The 24,852-nt window shown below is 37.0% G+C and overlaps 1 protein-coding gene across 4 annotated transcripts; it reads left to right on the top strand.

The window, feature by feature from the left end:
* Positions 1–12,654: 12,654 nt before the first annotated feature.
* On the top strand, positions 12,655–23,453 carry LOC104610581 (cyclin-T1-3-like). Of its 4 annotated transcripts, XM_010277279.2 has the most exons (9): positions 12,858–13,063; positions 13,589–13,717; positions 15,165–15,290; positions 17,513–17,850; positions 20,080–20,161; positions 21,692–21,826; positions 21,919–22,094; positions 22,220–22,371; positions 22,606–23,453. In XM_010277279.2, exons 4-9 carry the CDS (start codon positions 17,612–17,614, stop codon positions 23,172–23,174), a joined length of 1,353 nt encoding a protein of 450 aa, XP_010275581.1. In that variant the 5' UTR covers positions 12,858–13,063; positions 13,589–13,717; positions 15,165–15,290; positions 17,513–17,611; the 3' UTR covers positions 23,175–23,453. The 4 variants fall into 4 exon arrangements, with proteins under 4 accessions (XP_088745661.1, XP_010275580.1, XP_010275581.1 ...); XM_088889535.1 differs by lacking the exon at positions 15,165–15,290 and having other exon boundaries at positions 12,655–13,063; positions 22,015–22,094; XM_010277278.2 differs by lacking the exon at positions 15,165–15,290 and having other exon boundaries at positions 12,655–13,063.
* The last annotated feature ends 1,399 nt before the right edge of the window (positions 23,454–24,852 follow it).

The raw sequence follows: 24,852 nt of genomic DNA, 5'->3' as shown, positions 1-24,852 counted from the left end.
GTACCACAACCATGCAATGGATTGGGTTGAAGACATTGTACAACCCCTCACGGAGATTCTTCTGCTTCTGTCTGTCTGGCGCAGCATCAGCTGGTTACATACGTATCAATTCGTAACCACCAGTATCTCGTCTTCCTCTTTCTGCTACACATTATCTTTCACTCCCAAGTCCCAAACATCTTTGGGTTCTAAGTCTTTTGGTGATGTTTGGGATTGAGGCTGATTTATTCCAAATTGGCGCCACACCAATAATTGGTCACAAATCGATTCTTATTTTTATGGATGATGTCATGTGGCATCTAATTACATGGACAGGGGTGATAGTTCCTATAAAAATAAAATCAATGTTAATATTCACTATTAAATAAATTCAGTCGATTTTTGAGAAAACGGCTGATATATATGATACCAAACAAATAATTTCTCTAATTTTTGAAATCAATAATATGAAAAATCAGTGATTTTTTATGAAAAATTTCATAAGAAATCATTATTTATCCCAAACACCTCTTTTAACTCTTATTAACTCTTTATGTCTTAACCAGGCTCCATTTGGGAAGAGTGCAAATACAAATACAGAATAGTTTAATTTTGCATTAATAAATTTACTTTTTGGTCAAATGATTTTTAATTGTAATGAACGCAAACATAAATCCCGATATTAAAATATACCTTTTTAACATTGATCAATTTTGAGTTTCAATGCAAACATGTCTTCAAATTTATTAAAATTATCACTTTCAATACATAAATGCTTTCTTACCAAATACCAATAAAATTGAACCGAATAGGCATTTGTGCTCTTCCCAAACAGAGCCTTAGCCATAATAGGCATGCTGAAAATGTCAGACTTGCCATCTCTATGCTCTTTGGGTGTCAACATTCTCTCCCTCTCATGAAAAGGAGGGCCTTTTTCTCTCTGATCCCCCTCTAGTGTCTCAGGGGAAACAAATTAAGAAACGTTGAGCATCTCTCATCAAAACCATCTTATCTCTTGTCTCTTCCCATTCGTAAAAATGTTACCATCAATTAGACCTGTTAATGGGTCAGGCCTGGCCGGGCTTTTATTTCACATAAACAGGATTTTGTTAGGCCCGAGCCCGAGCCCGAGCCCGGCCCGACCAATGGGCCTACAACTTGGGCCCAAATCCAGCCCTGATAAAAAGTTTGAAGCCCGACCTATAAAGAAGATTGATTCTGGAAATTGTTCAATAGGGTTTTGATCAAACCTAGACCAAACTCTCCACCTAACAAATTTATTCTCTCCACTCTGTTACTTGACCACTTGATGTAATACAACAAAATGGCAAAGAGGATTCATCGCCGGTGACTATGTTCGCTGGAGTTGAGTTCACAGTGAGTTGAGATTTTGACAATGAAAAGTGAAGTCAGTTCGTGTCTGAGAGAGAGAGAGAGAGAGAGAGAGAGAGAGAGAGGACTCACCGTCGCCTCACCGATGCCTGAGTTCGCGTCTGAGATTTGAGAAAGAAGAAGTGAGAACTGATAAGAGGAACGAGAGAGAGAGAGAGAGAAAGAGAGAGAGAGAGAGAGAGAGAGAGAGAGAGAGGACTCACGCCAGTCTGTCGGAATTTACTGGTTGCGCCAATGAGTATTTGCCTGAGAGTGTGAGGTTGTGAGTCACTATAAAGACTGAGAAGAGGTTCAGCTAACTGGCTTAGATAAGAAAGAAATGAATGAGAAGAGGGGTTAGGATATTAGGGTTTTTAGTTTAACCTATAGGTCGGGTCGGGCCGGGCCGGGCTTTTTTAACAAATCCCAAGCCCGGCCCGCAATATAGTCGGGCTCGGGCTTTTAGGCCCGAGGTCAAGCCCACGGGCTCAAATGTGTGTTCAAGCCCATCCGGGGGCCAGCCCAGCCCATCAGGTTACCCGGCCCATGAACAGGTCTACCATCAATACAGGAGGGCTTTTGGGACGTGACTTCTAGTGTTCCTAGATGGGCCCCACATGAGAATGCCAAAAGCTGTGTTTGGTAAAGATCTGTTAAAATAGAAAGTTACTGCAGATAGCTTCTCCAGAACACGGGTGTCCAACCACCATGGTTGAATCAACGCACCTTGCCTCCCAAATGCGTTTTTCTCTCTCTCTCTCTAAATTCCCCAATTAACTGATCAAGCACAGAAACATTCAAGTTTAGGTAGTTTTTCCCACCCCCAACATTGGTGCGCCACTTTTAACTCTGTTTTAGAAGTAATCGAACCATTCTCCTTTAACTCTGCACGATACCACAATCAGTAAGAGGAAGGTAGCTAGGTTCATTTCCTTGGTTTTGTTTGATTTTTCTCTTGTTTATTGTTGTTGATTTTTTTTTTTTTTTGAAAGATTTGTTGTTGTTGATGTTGATGTCATTGTATACCGCATATCATAAAATGATGAATCCATATGCTTAGGCTGTGTTTGGGAAGAGTGCAAATGCAAAGTTGGTTTAATTTTGTATTGATAAATTTACTTTGTTGCAAAATAATTTTTAGTTGTAATGGATGGAAGCACAGATCACGATATTGAAATATACCTTTTTAACATTGACCACTTTAAGTGCAAATGTTTACATCTTTTTAATGATGAATCCATATGCTTAGGCTGTGTTTGGGAAGAGTGCAAATGCAAAGTTGGTTTAATTTTGTATTGATAAATTTACTTTGTTGCAAAATAATTTTTAGTTGTAATGGATGGAAGCACAGATCACGATATTGAAATATACCTTTTTAACATTGACCACTTTAAGTGCAAATGTTTACATCTTTTTAATGATGAATCCATATGCTTAGGCTGTGTTTGGGAAGAGTGCAAATGCAAAGTTGGTTTAATTTTGTATTGATAAATTTACTTTGTTGCCAAATAATTTTTAGTTGTAATGGATGGAAGCACAGATCACGATATTGAAATATACCTTTTTAACATTGACCACTTTAAGTGCAAATGTTTACATCTTTTTTCAATGCAAATTACCTCTCATTTTGAGTATAAATATATATTGAAATTTGTATTTTCTATCATTATTAATACACAAATATATTCTTGCCAAACACTAACAAAACTCAATCAGAATACATATATGCATTTCATTGGCATTAGCACTCTTCCCAAATGCAGCCATAAGATTTGTTACTTAATTAGTACTTACACATTTTATGGAAGACGCTTCAAACACTACTTAGGCCTTGGATGGACAGGAACTTCATGGTCGAAGGAACAAAGTGAATCATGCAACCAATAGGACAGAAGGACTCCGTGCGTAGTGGTGATGGCCACAGTACGTGGTGGTTATGGTGGTGCTGATCATGGTGGGTATAGTGGTGACAATTTCATTTTCAGGTGGTGGGTATGGTTATGGTGTTGGAAGTAGCAGTAATGGTAATTATATATGGGGTCCATTTGGTTGGCAATCTGAATTGGAATCAGAATGGTCTATTCCCAATCTGTTTGGTTCAGAATGGAATGGGAATGGGAATTGGAATCAGTAGGAATGACAATTGTATATGGGGGAATGCCATTCCAGCAAGAGAATGGGATTCCAATTTCGCTCAACCAAACAACTGAAATCAGAATAGCCTATTCTGATTCTGATTCCAAATCCCTATTCCCGTGAACCAAATGGGCCCATGGTGTTTCTCATGGTGGCGGTGTTGGAACATCGCACAGTGGTGACACCGAAGGTGGCATGGGTGCTGGAGGCTATGGCCAAGAGGATCCACTATACCAACAAGAAAGCTTGATGCTTTTATACAATGTTCAAGAATCAAGATATAAGAAATGGATGTATGATATGAGAAAGAAGGCCAATGGTGCTAATGCTACAGGGAGAGTTGGTCCTTGATTGTACATATACGATGAGAAATTGGCTTCAATGCTCACAAGCCATTGCTTACACCATTTGCACGCCTCTTGCAGCTGTGCATTGGGAATATCTCTTCGTAAAAAAAGCACGCAAGTGCGAAAATATTCTCAATGCACGGGCATAAAGACTGTGCTAACAGTGTAAGTATGGGCTTGTAAGCAAGTTTGGCTTCAATCAGGGCATACTCTGTACGTGCACCGTTCATGCAAAAGGAAGACGCGCCACGCGTCCTCCACCTTGTATGACCTGATGACTGAAGCGTGCCATCCAAAGGAAACAGCGTCTCCTATCAATGTCCTTTCCTATTTCGAAAATGTCAAGACATTTGGACACTCCCCGTTCCTCTCTCACTCGTTCAGCTCTCTCTCTCTCTCCCCCCCCCTTCCAACCAGCAACGATCAACAACTATCACCGGTGGCGACCAACAACCATCACCGGTGACCGGGGGTCAACCTCAGGTATTGATTCTTTTCAAGTATTTTTTTTTCCTTTACATCGCTTCCATGAAAAAACTAATTCTAACCGGTTTGGATGGTTGCCATCAGTGATTATTTCACCGGATATCAACGGCAATCAGTTTCAGGTACGTATATCTTCCTTTGTTTTCCCCAAAATCAAAAGTTATTAATGTACAAAACAAACTTGCATTCATCCATCCTTGTTTTTGTTTTGCACATTAAAAAATTTTGGTTTTGGGAAAAACAAAAAGAAGGAAGATGTATGTATCAAAAATTGATTGTCGCCAGTATCCGATGAAACAATCACTGATGGCTGCCATCCAAACCACTTAGGATTAATTTTTTCATAGAAAAAATGTAAAGAAAAAAACGAGGAGCGGGAAGTGTCGAAATGTCTTGAAATTTTCGAAATAGGAAATGGCGTTGATAGGAGACGCCTTTCCTTTGGATGGTACGCTTCAATCAAGTCACACGAAGTGGTGGATGCGCGAACAGTGCGCGTATAAAGTGTGGCCTGACTGAAGCCGAAGTCCTTGTAAGCACTGAAGCTGATCTCATACGATGCAGTTTGCCAGTGGTCCAATAATATTACGACAGCAAATCCCAACACCATCACATGAGAAAGCCCTCTCAAATGATTTTTTTTTTCTGACAAAAGGAACAAGAACTTATATTAAACTTTGAAATCGGCTTCAATGCTCAAACAACCGTATTAACACCGTTCGCACAGTACTTGCAGCCTGCATCGGGAATATCTCTCTATTAAAAAAAACATACGAGTATGAAGGTATTCTCAATGCACGGCTATGAAAGGCTGTGAAAACGATATAAATACGGTCTTAAGCACCGAAGCCGATCTCGTTTCTTTTGGGGGTGTAGTGAACAGTGAACTGAAGATGCATTTTGGCCCCCATGAGGCAAGGCCCCTTTGATACCAATGGTGTTTCAACTTGCAATGTTTTGAGTTGAAACATTGTTAATTTATACTTAGACACAAACACCATTATTTGTACTTGAATCCTATTAATGAAAAATGCGTGTTTATCATCCATGTCAGCATAACATCAGCGTCACATATGTCAATAGTGTTGAGATTTGATGGTGCATTTTAGGTACTTACATTTTAAAAATAATAATGTCTACCTGGTGAATTATTTAACTTGCATTCAATTACTTAAATAAATTAATTAACTAATTAATCTAAATGAATATCTTAATAAAAAAGTAATAAAATTAATACAAAATTACATTTATAAATTAACTCTTATTAATTTAGAAATTCATTAACATTACATTTAAAATAACAAAAGTTAATAACAATAAATTTTCTTTTACAAAAACAATTTCTACTAGTTTAAATTTCATTTAGTTAGTAAATTAGTTATGTGTTTATGTTAAATTAGTTCAGTTAATATAACTAAAATTAAGTTAAGTTGAAGTTAAATTCATTTTAATTCATTATTCTATGTTTCAGTTACAAAACTATTCTAATACAAACAATAATCTAAATATTAATTAATTAATTAATGAAAGTGAAAAGTGAAATTAATTGATCTAATTAAATATTAAATATTAAATGTATTATTAAATGATGTCTAAGTTTAATTAATTTTGTTTTTGGCAAGCAAACAATAAATCATTTATTAGTGACATTAAAACAAATTAGTATTTTCTTTCTAAACATGAAAAGCTTATGAACATGAGAGGGCTCCTTATGTTTCAATTTTGTTTATTAAAGCCCATGCATAGAACGAATCTTTGTTTCATGGTTTTGATTGTTAATTAATCAAAAATCAATTTATTAAATTTCAGTTAACATTAGATTCTACATTATTCAATTTACAATTAATATATTAGTAGTAAATTCATTCTACATTATTCAATTAACGATAAATTTATTAAGACTAAATTTACTGTTAATCAACAACAAATTGCTATTAGAAATTTACTGTTAATTTAGGGTGAATGATGTTCAATTAACAGTAATTATATTAAACAGTAAATTATCAATTAATATTATTACATTTTTTGTAGTGAAATTTAATTATAATAATTTTCAATAACTCATCAGAAATTCTATTAAATATATTGAAATTTAAAAAAAAAATTAAGTTTCTCTTATTTGATAGTAACTAAAGTTAGATTAAATTTCTGTCATAACTTTAATTATGACAGATGGCCTTTCCGAGTCCCGGTTAAATGACAGTTTTGGCTATTTTTATGGACTGAATGGGCAAACAGTAAATGTATTAAATAATTTTCTATTATTATCTCTTTTCTTTCTACTTATTTATTAGATTTCATTCTAGTATTCCATGTAGTGTCACATACTAGTGTTTTCAACTTTCGACAATTTTTGTGGCCCAAAACCCATGAGGACGCTTGGGTTAAGATCAATAGTTATTATTTAGACATCATCATCCTTTATTGTCACTATGAATTATGGATTAAATAGAACTTCGGCCCACTAATGACGGCCCACCATTTGCATATGTACCAGATGGCTTTATCTTCCTTAGCTGAGTATGTGGTAGTGGTACTACATGCATTTTGATTAATGACAGTGTTTTCGTCTTAACTGCAATCAGTTGTTCCAAGTATATATATATAGAGGAAACTGTTCTCTTTAATTTCTTTTCTTCTTTATATTCTGAAGACCATATCATTATTCTACTACCCTGTATCGCATATTCTAAATATGATAGTAATTGGCTCAAAATATTACTTTAGTTACAAAAACAAATGAGCCACATGAAACCCAGAGACTATTCCAAATCGATCACAGCCAATACCAATTCTAGTTAGTTAGCCCGAAGCCTCTCTACAAACCCTCAACAGTAATTTGATTCCACCTGTTTAATTCCCTCCTCTTATATTCTATCAAATCTCTAAGGATCTATTTGGTTTAAATTTGGAATTAAAATCAGAATTGAATGATCTATTCGTATAGTCTATTTGGTTCAGATAGGAGTGGAGATGAGAATTGGAATCAGCAAGCATAGGGGAATGACATTCCACTAGGATTGGGAATGAAATTTTGATTTTGTCCAATCGAACAGTTGGAATCAGAATAACCCATTCTGATTCTGATTCTAGACTGCTATTCCCGCAAATCAAACGGGGCATAAACCTTTCCAAGTTTGTTTATTAGTGATGATCCCCAGAAAACAAAGTAAACCCCACGTTTTGTTACTTATTTCTCCATGCAAGGTTGCCAACTATCCAACCTAATCATAGCATTTGAAGATTAAGCTTTGGGGTGAAGTAGAAGAAACCCCTCCATGGCAGATCTTGGAACAAAAACAACTCTTTCAGTGTCAAGTGCTGCATGATATATACAAAACTAAGAAGCATTACCAGAAGTAACTAAACGATCCATCATCTATTCTCCAACCAAACCACTTTCCTCTGTACCCAAAATATATACAATAAATTAAACCCTAGCTACCCATTTATCAGTCAAGCTCAGAAATGGTGAACCGAATCCTTGGAAACAAGGTGAGATAGAGAGGTGGCCACTGTCAGTCAAAGTCTGGTTGTGTGTGTTGTGTGCATATCTGCTGATTAAAATCAGATAAGCGAGTCTAGATTTCCTATTCACTCTTTATTTGCCGTATATTGCAGTCACATATCTCTCAATTCTAATTGAGGCGCCTTGCTACTTGCCAGGTCTAATATCAACCAGTGCCAAAGCCCATTATCACCTTTTGCTTTGGATGGTTGGTATCAAATTAAGATGCAAATCATCTTTGAATTTGACAGAATTCATTATATAGTGGATGCTGACTCACCAAATCTCCTTATCCTCCTCCCCTTCATACATATATCATATAATAATCAAAAGAAAGGAGAGACAAAGTAAAATATACTCAGTGGTGCTACCAGCAAAACAATTGCAATCATATAGAAATAAAAGGCTTTGTCTTGTTAGCATGGATGCTCTAATTGCAACTGATAGAAAAACTTTAATTTTCATCACCTTTCAATTCAAATTGCAGAGTTTTAACTTTGAAAGAGGATATTGTGGTGATTATATAGAGAATTTTGATCCATTGATTCTCCTTTTGGACGATACTAATAAATTAAAAAGAAAAAAACTCCCCACCCTGACCAGCGTTTATTATATTCTGTCTCTTTACTAATAGAAGATTGTTTAGCTTATTTATATAGAGCTATGGTTAATGCATTAATCAGAATTGTGTGATATCATGAGAAGATAAAGTAATAACCACTTAAGCTATAATGACAGGGATTTGAAGTTTGGTTGAAATTGAGCTCCCAATTTCTCACGTTTATATCAGAATCCAATCAACTAATCCCCATCTCTTGACTTTATCTCAACTAACCATTGTGGATGGCCATAGCTTGGACCTGATCAATGTCCCCTAACTGGCCTGTTTTGATATGATTAATTCAGACCTATAAATGGGCCCAAAATGGGCCCTTCGAAAAGACAAATGGGGCTAAAAATTAGCTTGAATGATAATTGCAATTATATACGAGTTTACTTTTGCTCCCTTGACTTGAGGGAATGCTGCTTTTAAAGGTGGATATTTAAACCGTGACACCCATCTTATCATCAAAAGTCTAAGAAAAGGTTAAGATTCTATATATGAGACATAGGTGCTAGTAGCTTTGTTATCCACCATGAAACCATCCTATTTAAAAGGAGAATAATCTCTCTCTCTCTCATGTACACAAACACTTTTCCTCATTTTGAAAAAGGAAAATGAATGATTTTCTTGAGAATGGTATTTAAATAGGTGTTTGGCATCAGTGTTGGGAATACAGTGAAAACAGTGTTTATTTTTGTTTGGAAACGTTGTTGCCACATATGCTGTTTTTTTGGGAAAACAACACTGTTTTTATTTGGTACCAGTGCTGTAGAACTGTTTTCAGTATTGCCGCATTGGTTTATATTATCTAACGTCCAAGATGCTGTCACATTGATGCCACATCATTGTACCGCTGGTAGTAATGGGCTATTTTCTGAGAAAACATTGAATTTGGCATTTCGTTAGACTACACTTTCCCGATTTCTAAGATGTGGTCTAGAGCAACATTTTTTTTCTGGAAAAACGGTATCAAATAAGAGGCCTCTTTCTGAAGCACCAATTTTTCTAATGTAGCACCTACGTGACGCCATTTTTTCAAAAAATGACATCAATACCAAACATTGCTTAATAAAAAAGATATTTCGGTTAAGTTTTCACATTTAACCCTTTGCCATGGAAACAAATGCAGGCTTCTATTGAGATGAGAAAAATTAGTTCAAATTTTCAGAAAGAATGTGCAAAACATGATGATAAAAATCATCTGATCTCTTAGCATGGGTAATATCCCAAATATGAACCTTCTTCATTCGGGGTCCCAGCCCTCGTAAACATCGGATTGTTGATAGATTCACGGAATTTGGATCTGCTGAACATGATGGCTGTGAAACCAGCTGTGAGCCATATGCATTTAATGACTAGCATGGGATGTTATTACTGGTTCGGCAATCGGCAGCCTACTACATAGCCATTGTCTTCAGCTAATCTGATCTCAGATTTATAGGGCCCAAAACCATATCCCTTCTTGGAGGCCCAGATTGAAACACTTTAAACTTGCTTTACTGAGGTTGTACCCAAGTTGATAATGGGCTGAGTTTGGTGTACTCTAATGCTATGTTTGGTATTGACAAAATAAAAGAAAACAGAAAATTAAAAGAAAGTTCTTGATAACTATCAAAGCAAATATAGCCTAACTGCCACCTTAACCTTGTCCAGAATTGTATGTCTTGGCCTAAAAGAAGAGATCATATGCAGAACCATAGTGTCCCAGTTGCAACAGTGCTAATATATTATAACAAGTAGGAATGGTGGGCCCTAGTTGGTCGGAGCCACATGTTATTGGAATAAGATAACGATCAGTGCAGATTTCTGATTTCCACTGTAGAGCTATAAATATTCAAAATGTTAACAATTCACACTCTATGCACTAATGCCCGCCCATAAATTGGCTTCAATTCCGAGCTGGCATTTATCCCAACAGTATTTTGGGCCTACAAATTCTGACCTTGGGCTGAACCGTCATTCTCCCAAAACTAAATGCACATTACCAATAAGAAAACTTCTAGTTTATTTGGGGCCCGTTTGGTGTGTCTTTCTACGCAATCTTTTGGCTGTTTACAATCTAGCAGACTGATTTTCGGTCTATTTCTGTTTGATTTGCGAAAGATCTAGCTGCCAAAAGCCAAAGTGCCGAAAAGACGTGAAAAACCCATTTTGGGCTGACTTCGAGAAGCTCCAAATGAAACTTTTCGTGTCTTTTACGTTTTATTCTTGCGCGGAAAGACACACAAAATAACATGAAACTATCAAACTAGCTTCGAGCTGCTCAGATCTTCATGCAAAAGTTCAATGTGTCTTTTGACTGTCAGAATTACCAGAAGATCTTCCCAAAAAGATGTGCTAAATGGGCCCTTAATGGATCATCTCTGTTTCTACCTGCAGAAAGTTGAGATATTGAGCAGTGGAGTGGAAGATCCATTTCATTTAACTTGGACTTAGGGTCTCTTTGGCCAACGTTGAGATCTCGGTGTGAGGAAATGTAGTTTGCAATTTGCAAACAAAACATTTTTTTTTGATCAACTGCCTTAACAACTCTTTAAAGAGAGTTGTTTTGATAGCATGAAAAAAGTACAGATGCAAATATGTAGAGCGCAAAACATTCAATTTTGTATTATTTTATATGTATTTATATTGTACATATTTGTATTTATACTCTTTCCAAACTGAGACTTATGTAAATTACACTTTTATTTGATGCTGATAATATTTGGAAAACGGTAAGATACTTATAGGGCTATAACCGATAAAACTTTGGCTTTTGGGGGCAACAGCCTAGGCTGTTAGTAAAGTTTTTAGGCATGACATGTCAACCCATTCAGTCCCGTATTTTTCTCTTTGGTGAACAGAATATTGTGAGCAATTTGTTCTTTTACCCTATCCATGGTAACGTGTCATCTCCAAAAACGTTCTCAACAGGCCACCAACAGCCAAATTTTTTTCCTATAACCTATTCTACAAAGGTTGAGAGAAGGAGAAGGAACCTTGTCAAAAAGGACTTTTCAGTTTCGTAGGATTTTTGGTGGGTTGCAATATTGATAGCTTGGGCTTTCCAGGCAGTCGTTGAGGATATTTAAAAGGGAAAAAGGAGAGTTCAGATCATCTGCCAACAGCTTACCAACATCATCTAACACCGCACATCTCATACTCATACATATTAGGTTCCACTTTTGTGTTAGATCAAATTGGTAGGGGGTTGGAGTATGTTTTGTTGGCAGGAGATTCCATCTCCAAAAAAGAAACCTGCTTTGGGTAGTGATCTATTACCAACAAGATGTTTCCAACACTGTCCCAATAGGCCACTGCAGCCACACATTGGGAGCATCTCCCTTCTCGTTCATAGGGAGAAATGCTCCCAATATATGGCTGCAATAGCAGGTTGGGACGACGTTGTGACTGTGTTGGTAGCTGATCCGAACTCACCTGCTTTTGCCTGATAGGGGTGCTCATGGTTCAATTTGATGCAGTTGGAAGAAGATCTCAGGCCAAACTAATAAAATACAGTCTGAGAATTTTTCAGACCAAATCAAAACAGTTTGGGTATGGAAATTAAATCAAACCAAACCATTTTATTATGGTTTGGTGCGATTTCTAATTTAGTTTGGACTATTCTATTGAGCTTTAACCCAATTAGAAAGTCCAAACAATATATATGTTTGTTTAGGGCTCAATTTGGAAAGAGTACATATTACAAATACAACGTTTTACACTCTATATATTTGTATGTGTACTTGTACTCCTTAGTTTGGAAATAGTGCAAATGCAGATATGTACATGCAAATACAAGGTTTAGAAATATTGTATGCAAGGTTTTGCATTCAAAATTGTATTTCAACTCTTCCCAAACTGAGCCTAAATAATAAATTTGGTTAGAATTTTAATCATCAAATATAGTTTCAACTTTCAAGAGTTCTTTACCTATTATTAATTAATATAGTTTGGTTTGGTTCCTTAAATTTCAGAAAGCTGAACTGAAAACAATAAACCAAAAGTTTAAAGAATCCCAAACAGAACCAAACCATTTTTATGACCAGACCAAAGATTTGGCGGTCTGGACCGTTAACACCCTAGTACCAGATGCCAGTGTGACTTAAGACAACTTTGCCGAGTTGAGTTGAGAAAAAGCTTGTCATTGTCAATTAAATTAAATACTCAACTCAGCAATAATAGACAATAATGGGCCAGGATAAGCTAGGCTACAAAAATGGGGTCCCGACCAGAACTGCTCTGAGATGCAATGCGACAAAACGATGTATCGTCCACTGTCCAGTCCAGTCCAGTCCAGCCCAGTCCAGCACCAAAAGCAATACGTGTTAAACGTGCCTCAACTCAACTCCCCCAGGGGCCAGGGCCCCAGCGAAGGTTGCTTAAAAAACTGACCAAACTCCAAAACAAACAACCTATAATTCATTTTCAATTGATGATGCCATGCATTTTATTCGTGACTCGGAAGCACAAAAAAGTCTTCTTCGTCTCTTCGCGGTGAATTGCCTTTGCCTACCCACCAGAAAAAACAACCGACGAGTTTCTGTGGTTCTCTAGGGTTATCCCTTTTAGGGTTTATTTCTAAATTGCAATCTATCTTACCCATCCTCTGCGAGGACGTCAATCGATCCTGTCGAACCTAACCAGTCCCAGGTATTTGTCCTTTTAATCTTCTTCTTCTTCTTCTTCTTTTTTTTTTTGTCGCATTTTACTATGAAATCTGCTTCGAGGTCTTGACTTTTTGGGAAAAAGAAGGATGTTTGACATCTCCATGAATCAAATCATTCTCGGTTTTTCTTGAAATTGTTGAATGCTTGAATTCTTGTTTGGTCCGTCATGAATGCTGGAATTCTTGTTTGGTCCGTCACGGACCTTCACTAATTTTTTTGTCAACAATTTCTTGTTTAATTCATGTTTGCTACTTTGAACTTGAAACCACAATTTGTTTGCCGGACCAGGGGTATAGCTAGTTTGATTTGAACTTTTGTATGGTGATTAGAAAGTTAGAGCATTCTTTTTGTCTGGATGTTGATTGGTTTCATCTATTTAGGTGTGAATATATGTTGTGGTTCCTTGATATATCTGATGTTCTCTATTAGCATTATGCCGATTTTGGGTCCGCTTCAGCTTGAGCTGAAACCGGCATTCTTACTACTTACTGGGTTTTTCATCTCCCAGGTCAATTCGGTGATTTATCAGAATGAAGCCACTCTTACCTGTTTGGGGTTGACTCGAATCTGTACTGAATCCAACCAGCTACCGTCCCTACAGGGTCCTCTTCTCGTTTAAACAATAGAGGATCTATAGGTAAGCGCATTAGTTATAATTGCCATGGAAACAAATAATGGACTGTTGTTGCTGTCCGAGGTCTTTGTGAACTTTGATTCTTGACTTTCTCTAGCTTGTAACTTATTGTAATTGACATCTTTGGTTTTGCAAGGACTAGAGTCGAGAAGTGCTACCTATGTTGTATTTAAAATGCTAAATAATATAGTGTCTATACAAGGTGTTCTTTTCTTTCCTATTGTTTTTCTTACCAAATGGTGGATGTTGAGGCTGTAGAGGAGAGACCTGGGCTCGAATTCCAGCAGTCACTCCTTAATTTTAGGTTTATAAAGTGAGTAAGCTCTACTATTTGTAGTGAAATGACCTATACTTGCTGTCTTCTTTTCATCAGTATTAAAATTTGCCATGTCTTACACATTCCTCAGAAGGCAAAATGATTCCTTGAAAAAAAATGTTAGCAGTTTGAACAGGAAAAATCTGTCTGCTTATTGTTGGAAACTGCAGAAAGAAATTAGATATTGGATAACAATTTCAGCAGGGAAAATCTCCATGGTTATTGATGGGGAATATTCAAAACTTTTGGAACCACACTTTTTGACAGACTTATCAAAAAACCATACTTTTTGACAGTAATACACCGTAGTACTTTACCTTTTAAAGAAAAAGGGGGACCCCTTTTTTTTTTTTTAAAAGGTAAGGTAAATATTATTAAAATGAACCAGAATACAGAGTACAATTGGCCCCTCAGTATAACTGGGGCCTAAAACCAAGAATGCGTTACAAGATATTTGTTGAGGGCCCGGGAATAGGATCTCGTCACGGGTCGATCCACGGGGAAAACCTCCTGTTTTCCCTTGTTCCTTCTTGCTCATGATGAACCTATCTTGGCACCTTCGGGGATTTGTCCAAGAGATCACCAACTCTCCTAACTCACTCTTGACTGAATAATTTGATATCTCATTCAATAATGGGGTCTCCTTAAATAGGAGATTACAAGAGTCCTAATCAAAGGGAGTCTCCTTGCTGAATAGGGAGACTTCCAGTTTTATCTTGCTAAGGATAAGATAAGCTAATCCTAATCTGATAAGCTACTAACAAGATAAGATAAGCTAAGCTAATCCTAATCTGATAAGCTATTAACAAGATAAGATAAGAGATAAGAACAAGCAAAATGAGCTAATCTAATCTAGATAAGGCTGCTGTTGCCGAACTGGGTAGGATGAGCATCACTGAATCCTTGCTGCTGCTGGCGGTGGGCCCGGGGCCTGTTGCTGCCGGCGGCGATGGTATGTCTTCCCGAGGAAGGCGTCCATAACAATATTACCAGCCAACAGCTGGCCACCCAAGACCCTTGGTTGAACCCCTTTCACAGCAGCAGTCCAAGAGACTAACTTCCCAAAAGTGAAGGAGATTAGTTGATCCACTCCATTATGCTTATTCTTGAAGATTCTGCTGTTTCTTTCCGCAGGAAAAGAGTTAGCAGAGAATACACCAGACTTTATCAGCAGGAAATTCAGCTTGAGAGCCACTTACTAGGTACCCGGCAAAAGAGTTAGAAGAGAATACACCATCAGTACTCCAATTCCAATACCAGGTATCTTCTTCCATCTGGTTCAGGTTCTGGTTGGACAACAATTCCAACAAATTAGAAACAAGGTCCAGTTCCTAATCCTAAAAGTTTCTCCTAAAAGAAGGGAACCATACCTGGATGTTGCCCCGGATCTCACAGCAGTCAGCCACCAAGCTATCTTGATTCTCTGCAATTTGGTACAACTGAGGAAACAACTCAGCTAAAGATTTCCAAAACTTTACCCTCTAACCATTTCCCAGCTTAACCGAAAGACCCCTATTTATCAGGGGGAAGGCTTCCATGGTTGCCTTCCAGATGGAGCACCCCAGAGAGGTCACCGAGGCATTTGTCACCCAATCCCCATAGTCTGTGTTGTATTTGGCTGCAACCAAACTTCTCCACCAACTCCCTCTTTCTTTACCAAATCTCCAGATCCATTTGCCTAGAAGAGCCTTATTAACAACCTTCATTTTCCTAACCCCAAGACGGCGAGACCTCCTTTTCTTTTAGGGTCACAAACCTAATCCCAACTAACTAGGTGAATCTTCTTCTCCTCCTCCTCCTACCCTTTCCCACAGGAAATCTCTCTGCAGTTTTACCACTTTTTGGGCCACTTTCCTTGACATTGGGAAGAGAGACAGGAAGTAGGAGGGCAGATTTGATAAAGAACTTTTTAGAAGAGTAGTTCTTCCACCTAAGGATAGATATTTTGATTTCCATGAAGCCAACTTCTTTTCTAATATCTCCAGCACTGTCTCCCACACTAAAGCTGATGTGCATTTAGCTCCCAAAGGAAGCCCCAGGAAAATAGTTGGCAGGAAACCAACTTGAGAGGCTAGAACCTCAGCTAACTCTTGAATATTTTCTACATTTCCCACTGGAATTAGTCTACTTTTGGCCCAGTTGACTTTTAGACTTGGAACTACCTCAAACCAGCAAAGAACCCCAAAGAGCACACCCAACTGTTCAACATCAGCATCAATGAAGCAGAGGGTGTCATCCGCAAATTGGAGCAATTGGAACCCTCCCCCCCCCGGGGTAGTTTCAAAGCCTTGCCACAGATGACAGACCCTCATTTCCCACCCGGCCCACAAAGGCTGTTAATAATTCCATCACACAAATAAACAGGAGAGGGGATAGGGGGTCTCCTTGTTGAAGACCTCTAGAGCTCTTAAAGAAACTAGCCGATTGACCATTCACTAGGACTGAAAATTTAGGAGAAGTGATGCATACCTTTAGGCTGTGTTTGATTTTAAGGAAAAAACATGGAAAGGTAGGGAATCCTTTACAAGGTTTGTAAAGGTTTCCCTTCCTTTCCATGCCTTTTCCTTCAAAGTTCAAACCAAATATAGCCTTATCCAATTCCTCCATCTTTGCCCAAAATTCTTTCTTTCCAATACAAAGTCCAAACGTCTCCAATTAATGTGATTGTAGGCCTTTTCCAGGTCCAGTTTACAAATCAGCCTAGGTTTTTCTTTCCTTTGCCTTGATTTGAATCAATCAGCTCATTAGCCACCAAGACACTATCCAACATTTGTCTTCCTGGCGCAAAAGCAAACTGATTTTTTGCAATCATTGAGTTCAGGACCTTCTTCATCCTCTCAACTAGGACCCTTGGCTAAGATTTTGTAAAAGCTGTTTAACAGACTTATTGGTCTGAAGTCCTTTATATTTGTAGGTTCCTCCACCTTTGGGATTAAAGAAATAAAAGTAGCATTTAGCCTTCTTTCAAGAGTACCATTTGAATGGAATTCCTGAAAATCTTTCAAGAGATCAACTTTTACCATCTCCCAGCACTTTTTATAGAATAGGTTTGTGAGCCCATCCGGCCCTGGAGATTTATCAACTAACAAGTTTTTTATCACTTGCTAGATCTCTTCCTCTGAGAAGGGAGCTTCTAACTCTCTTTGTTGAACCTCTGAAGTCCTATTCAATTCCAATTCAAGAGGGAGGGGTCCCCTTAAAATATAAAGTTCAGTAGTTCCAGAGAGGTCTCAATGGTTCTCTAAATGTACATGCAACTATGCTGGAGATTCTGTTCAACTGTTTGGTTGTTCTGTTAAGAATACCATAATGAGTATAGACCATCATATGATCTAATTCTTTGTATATATATATATTGTTTTATTTAAATTTTTATCTATCTATTCTCAAAGATATATTATTGCTTATGTTGTTCTTTCTGGTCTAAGTGCATCAAAATCTCTATCTATAACTTGTAACATTCTTTCCCCTCCCTTTTCTAGGAAGTTGGCTGGTCCCTTGCAAACATCTCCTAAATAAGCAGGTTCGACTTGAGATAATTATATTCTCTTCATTTCTTCTACTGAGAAGAGAAGGTGACCATGGCAGGACACCTGCCAGGGGATCCTTCTCAGCATGGGATTACAAGAGGTGGAGCTTATATGATTTCATGGAACACACTTGAAGTGCCTGAGTGCAGTGTGCCTAGATGGTACTTCACCAGACAAGAATTAGAAGACAATTCCCCATCTAGGAAGGACGGTATTGACTTTAAGAAAGAGGCACAGCTAAGGAAACTATACTGTTCATTTATTCATGATTTGGGCAAGAAGCTTAAAGTGTAAGCCCTTATCTCATATTTACTTTTATTTGAACTATGTCTTTGTGATTGTCTCTATGTATCCTGGCTCAGTATTACATCTTTTGTTGTGCTTGAATATTTTTTCATGGCTCAATTGCATGTTGTAAAATATGTTTTTGTTTATGAATAACTATAAGGGGTTTGACTGTGATACCGGAAAGAGATGATACCAGAAAACTTATAACCAATCAACCGGTATCATAAAAATGATATCCAATCAGGTGGTATTCATCAAAATTCACAGTGGGTTGGTCAAAGCTCTTCTGGTATCATACCTTTCTGGCATCATAGGTTTACTCCAAGTCCCTAACTACAAGTTGTAGAAGATGCCTGAGAACTTATTTTCCTGTTTTCAATCGGTTCCCCCAAACCTCAATGCAGGCTGTTCTGAAGATCTAGGCATACTTCTACATGAAATTTAAACTATCAAAGTGGAATTCAAGTTTAATAATACTTTTTTTTTATCTGGAACTCAAGAAATTTTATTAAGGCTTAAAGAAAAAAAAGAGAATACAATAAGAAGTTAGGAGAAAATCCCTTTGCCTCCACCCTATTAACATTGAGCCCAAAACAAATGATGTCTATGTATTCCTTGCTTAGCTAATCCATTTGCCAAACCGTTAGCAGACCTCCTAATATTCAAATTTAATAGTACTGGAGTTTCATTTGTGAGGGAATTCTTTAAGAGCTGAACTGCTTGTTCAAGGCCTCAGTCCTCAAGATAGCATACTTTTTCAGGCTGGAACAATCTTGTCATAGAGGATTATCAAGTGGTAATATGATGGATATCATCTTCTGAGGATGGGCCTTTCTCCAAGATTTCTGCTCAGAGAAGAAAAGTCTTTTAGCTTGTTCCCCAACAATCTCTCTTGCTAGAGATTGTGTGGGTAGATTGGATCTCGTATGGGGCGATCCTGGTCCCCTGATTCAGCTGTTGAGCTTACACATTTTTGTAGCCTCTGTGATGCCATGTCAACTATATGTTGTCCTTTTGATTGTACTCGGTCTGTTCGCTGCCATTAATACCTTCTAATAAGAGGGTGGGGTTTATTTTCAACTTGGATTGGTAAAGTTTTACTATTGATTGTCCTAACTTATGATGGTGGCTACTTTATTTTTGTTCTGGACTACAATCTTTTAAAGAAAGTAATCTAACTTTGATTTAACTAGAAAAAAGGAACAGTGATGCATGGGATTAGATCAACCCGTGTAAATTGAATGTTCCAAGGGAACAGGGAGGAAGAGTGATAGGACAGGATATTTGATAGAAAAGTAAGTCCAAGAGAGACAATCATGGCTTATGATGGTGGCTACTTTATTTTTGTTCTGGACTATAATCTTTTAAAGAAAGTAATCTAACTTTGATTTAACTAAAAAAAAAAGGAAAAGTGACACATGGGATTAGATCAACCCATGTAAATTGAATGCTCCGAGAGAACAAGGAGGAAGCCTGAAAGGACAGGATATTTAATAGAAAAGTAGGTCCAAGAGTGACAATCATAGCCAAAGCAAAGAGTTTCCTCATCCAATAGACCTCTATTTTGAAGGAATGCCCACACTTTTGAAGACAAATGCCACCTATTGAGAAGTTGTGCAGAAAGTTTGAAAGAACTCTTGAACTGAGCCTTGATCAACAACCTCTTTAAGGGTTTCAAATTGAAACATTTCTTGTATCATTGGTTTCTATCGTATTGGATGATAGTTTTTCTCTGTAATGGCTGCTTTTAGTTGTTGTCCCCAGTAGACCATGGAGGAACCCTCTTCCTCTGCATCTTTATTTTATTTATATTTACATCAGTAATGAATTACAATCACCTTACAAAAAAAAAAAGAAAAAAACTTGGATGGCAGTATAGGAGGATTCATGTGACCGAGCAAAAGTAGTTGGTTAAGGCTTAGTTGGGTTGTACTGGCCTACTGGGTTGTGTAATAATGTACCCTTGATTTATTCCATAAAATTTAAAAATTTTGTTGAGCAATGTTTGGTCATCTGCATTCTAGGAATGTAAAATGATGTATTTCTTCCAAGAACACTCTGAGTTTTCCAAAAATGTCTAGGGTAATTGTCTACAGCCATCTGACTGTAATTATCTTATGTTACTTGCTCTTTGAAGCAAACATTCTCCATCATACTTGAACTTGTTTCTTAGTTAGTATTCACGCTGTTTATGCAATGAACAAACTGATAAATGATTCTTTATATTGCAGACCACAGTTAACAATTGCAGCAGCTTTGATGTTGTGCCATCGATTTTATCTGCGCCAATCTCATGCAAAAAATGAATGGCAGGTTTGTGCTATATTTTTGCTCTTACAATTTCTTGTGCAGTTGTTTGTGGTTAGGACTTAGGACCTTAGGCTCGGTTTGGGAAGAGTACAAATACAAATATGTACAGTGCAAAACCTTATACATTGTATTTCTAAACCTTGTATTTGTACTGTACATATTTGTATTTGCAGTCTTCCTAAACTGAATTTTGTGTTTTTAGGAACAGTCACATTTTACTTCATAAAATAGCTATGATGAATAAATGATTTAGGTATGAACATTCTATTGGTTTCAAACTGAGAAATAACTGTGAGAAAACATAGGCTGTGGAAAATCAGCCAGGCACCTGCATCATAGGATAGTTTTTTTTTTTTTTTTTTTAAACTCATAGAAAGTTGCTTCACTTGATCAAAATGTGATGCATAGGTTTAGACAACACTTATTTTGTAACAAATATAGCAATAAAATATATTGAGTGTTTATTCTGTATTATTTGGTAAGCATGGTTTACCTTGTACACCAGCAGTACTTAAATCGAAAGGTTACAAGGATAAAATGGATGTTAACATTATTCTTTCTTGAAACTTCTTTCTCTTAAAGCCATATGAAATGCTCATGAGGAAAGAATATCTGCCTTCGAAACATGCATCGCTTGCTTGTACTTCATTTATGCCTAATTAGCATGGCACACTTTTGGCAATGCCTGGTTTCAAGACACATTGAGGCTTATGCTTCAAATACCTTTGAGATATAATACATCTTCAAAATAGTATGTAAAATTTAGTTTAGATATTGGGGGCAAGGCTTCAGTGATGATGATGAGATCATATTTATGAAAGCTGCTATCTTGATATAGCTATCACACCTTTTTCATTGTCATCTTCCTTGTTGCGCCTAAATTGGCTTCAGCATCATGGATTTTTCTTTCTGCAAAATCTTTTCTGTATCAAACTGTTGCTGTCTGTCATGTTCAATGTCCCTATTTATGTTATATGTTATCCAGACTATTAGTTTCTGGTGGATTAGTAGATTTGTATTGTTTAGATGGCTATCCAGATTTTCTTTCTGTTTGGACAAGAAATTCATCATATCTAGTCCAGGAACGAGTCTTTATGAAGTATTTAGGTCTCCTAAATTATGGCTTTTTTCTACTCTATGAATGCCTAGTCTTTTCAAAGTTTTGCAGAGGATCTGAAAATGGCTGTGCTGCTACCCTTCTTTAGTTAAGTTTCTGCAGCAAGTGGAAAATTAGGTCACCATATATTACAAACCTAACACTTTAATATTTTTTAAACTATTAACATAGAAAGCTGAGAAACAAAGTGAATAACTATTTTACTTACAATATGTAGCTTTCTCACATCATAAATTTTAATTTCCTTCACTATGAGATTTTATAAGAATTTAGATAAGATTAGAAGATCCTGGGAAAAAAAGAATTCCAGATTATGGACCACTGGTAGAATGAAATAGCTAATCTCATACACTAGTGGGTTATTCATCATTTCTCAAATAGTTGGATTAATGATCTAGCAATGCACATTTTTGCAGACAATTGCAACGGTGAGCATGTTTCTTGCTTGCAAAGTGGAAGAAACACCACGTTTACTGAAGGAAGTTGTTATTGTGGCTTATGAAACCATGTATAGAAGGGATCCTGCAGCGGCACAAAGAATTAAACAAAAAGTATGGCATATGAGTGTTTTTCTATATTGTTGGATGCCTCTCTAATGAAATTTGAGATTGGCTTATAGTCCCCCTTATAATTATTATTATAGGAAGTTTATGAGAAGCAGAAAGAATTGATTTTAATAGGGGAGAGACTTTTGCTTGCTACTATCGCATATGATCTTGACATCCCACTTCCATACAAGCCACTTGTTGCAGCTTTAAAGAGATTGAAGATTTCTCATAATGATCTAGCCAAAGTGGCATGGAATTTTGTGAATGATTGGTAAGCTTTCTCTTTTCCTTGCCCACTGAATTTCTTGTTCTTTACTTTTTGCCTAGCCTTAAATTCAGCTTGTATGCTTCTTCATCATTTTTTATCTCTGAAAATTCATTTGTTGGGATGTGTAGGCTTTGGACAACTTTATGTTTGCAGTACAAAGTCCATTATATTGCAGCTGGTTCAATGTTCCTTGCTGCTAAATTTAGCAAAGTGAAGTTGCCCTCAGAAAAGGGTAAAGTTTGGTGGTTGGAGTTTGATGTTTCCCCTCAACGATTAGAAGGTTCTTTTCCACTTCTAACTTCACAAGTTTATAAAATAACATCCATATTTGTCATTATGAAGATGATGCTTGATGTGCCCAAATTGATCCCTCAACTCAAAATTCTAGTGAAATTTATGTAGTCTTAAGAGGACATCCTCCATTATAACTGTTTCATTTGTAATGTCTTTCTGATTTGTCAAAGGGAAAAATTTGATAACTAGAAATTCCTCATGATTTTTTTTGTCCTTTCAGAGGTTATCCAGCAGATGCTTGTGTTGCTGGAACAGAACAAACGACCAATAATGCCTTCTGTTCATGGGAAAGAGACCCAAACTACTGTTGTCATGGAAAAAGCAGTATCTGATAGTCCACAATCATGTGTTTTAAGTGGGTCTGTCATAGCTTCAGCTTCAAGCAATGGCTCAGATAGAGAGGCTGGTGGAGATGCTAACCTTGATGGCCAGAAAGGCACCTGTGTTGCTGGAAAAGAAGAGGCATTACAATGGCGGACAAGTGATTGTGGAAGCATGAACAGTGTTGTTGAGGATGGATGTATGTCTGATGGAGAGGTTCAGGCAAAGATAGAGGAATCCAATAAGACTTTGAGTTGTAAGATTGTTTCGGTTAATGGGGGCCTTGGTAAATTTGACAAGGATAGGATCAGAGAGGCAATAAAGAAGAGGAAATCTGAAAGAGCTGCAAATAAGGTTGCAGTTGCTGTAGATGATGATAAAAATGAAGATGCCTGGATAGTGAGAGAGCTGGAAAGGGGGATAGAGCTCGAGTCTGCACCCATGGAGAAGAGACAAAGGTCGGTTTGATATGTGGGCCGCACCATTTCCTTCGCCTCGTTTTTGTTTGGTGACTATCGACTGGAAAAATCTAGTCATATGGTATACTAAGGTCAGAAACGGAGCCGATTCTTAATCTTATTCATCATTTCTACTGCTCGTTTAGTTTCAATTGTTGTATGTATGTAGGTTTGGTACAATGCTATGTAATTTGCCTTTGGCCTCAATTTATTCAAGTCGGGAAAAATTTCCCTTTGTAATTGTTTGGATATCATTCGATCTACTGGAAATCCCTCGTTCTTTGTTCCACTGGTTTGCACTTTCCTTGTGCGTTTGGTGCTCGTTGGTTTGTGCTTGTATGTTCGTTGCATCTGTTATACAGGGTTCACGTAGAGAAAATTGTCAAAAGAGAAAATCTGATTGTATGATGCTGGAAAGGCTTTGACCAATCAAAACTCTCCGTGAATTTTGATGAAAATCCACCTGATTGTTCACCACGTAAATGGTTATTAGTTTTTCCGGTACGGCATCATAGTCAAATTGTTCGGTACAGCTTCAATGCTGGCGTTTTGCCATGCCTATAAAATGATTAATATTAATCCTTTCTCAGTTTCTCTTATTCTCTACGTGGTAAGAACACACTACATCTCGGAAAAGAGAAACCTTTTATCTGTGCAGTCTCTCTCCATGTGATACGTTGGCCTGCAAAGCCATGCTTCCAGCACTGGTACTGTTGCATCCAGTCCGAAATCCGAAATACAGAAACTAACATTGTAGACAGCACAGGCTGTTGAAGGAGCTTTCTTCCACGGCATCTGAAGTCCTCACCCCTTAGGGTGAGCACTATTCCGTTAACATCGAAAAAATTTTGGTTTTAGTTTTTTAGTTAAATCGGTTCAGTTAATTTGGTTTTTGGTTTCAATTTTTATAATTAAAAATTTGGTTAACCAAATTAAACAAACTTTCTACTATTATTAAATTATTATTATATATTATATATTTATATATAATCAAATAAAATTTGATTTCATAATATATAATATATTATATATGTAATAGAGTGTATATTATTAAAATTCGGTTTTAACTGAAATAATCGAAAATCAAATCAAAATTTTTGGTTTTTCTATAATTCAGTTTCAGTTTGATTTTTATTTTTTTTAGTTTGGTTTTAAAATTTTTGGTTTCTAACTGAATAAACCAAATGTTCACCCCTACCCACCCCGCAGAGTCGAGTCTATACGTGAATTGATGAATTGGTTACCAATTTGTAACATCTTGTCGAGTCCATAAATATTTATAATTGCTATGATGCTTCACATCAAACAAGGCAGGGGCTCACCTTAGAATGTTCATGATAACTTGGGTATTATTTTCATTTATCGGTATGTTTTGGGGAGTTTGGTGAATGGGAAAATTGTCAAGTTTTCTGTATTCATTTTTTTTTTTTTTGATTAATGTTGGATCCAGGTAAAACAAACAACTTTCCCTCAAACAAGTTTTTGGCAATTACCCGTGCAGTCTTACCCTCCTTCCCACATGGAGGAAAAATTGTTAAAATATAATTGGACAATAATGTCTATTAAACAGACACTATAAACAAAAAAAACTAAAGGGATAAAAATGGAACCAAGAAAAGCTTACGTGGACGGAAAAGAACACAGGTAGAAACAAACGGGCCTAAGAGGAAATGCAGTACCTTTGTTTT

The sequence above is a fragment of the Nelumbo nucifera genome, chromosome 1 (assembly GCF_055504915.1).
Source record: "Nelumbo nucifera cultivar China Antique chromosome 1, China Antique-T2T, whole genome shotgun sequence".
Taxonomy (NCBI): domain Eukaryota; kingdom Viridiplantae; phylum Streptophyta; class Magnoliopsida; order Proteales; family Nelumbonaceae; genus Nelumbo; species Nelumbo nucifera.
Note: the sequence above shows the minus strand (reverse complement) of the source record. Positions and strands in the feature narration are given on the sequence as shown.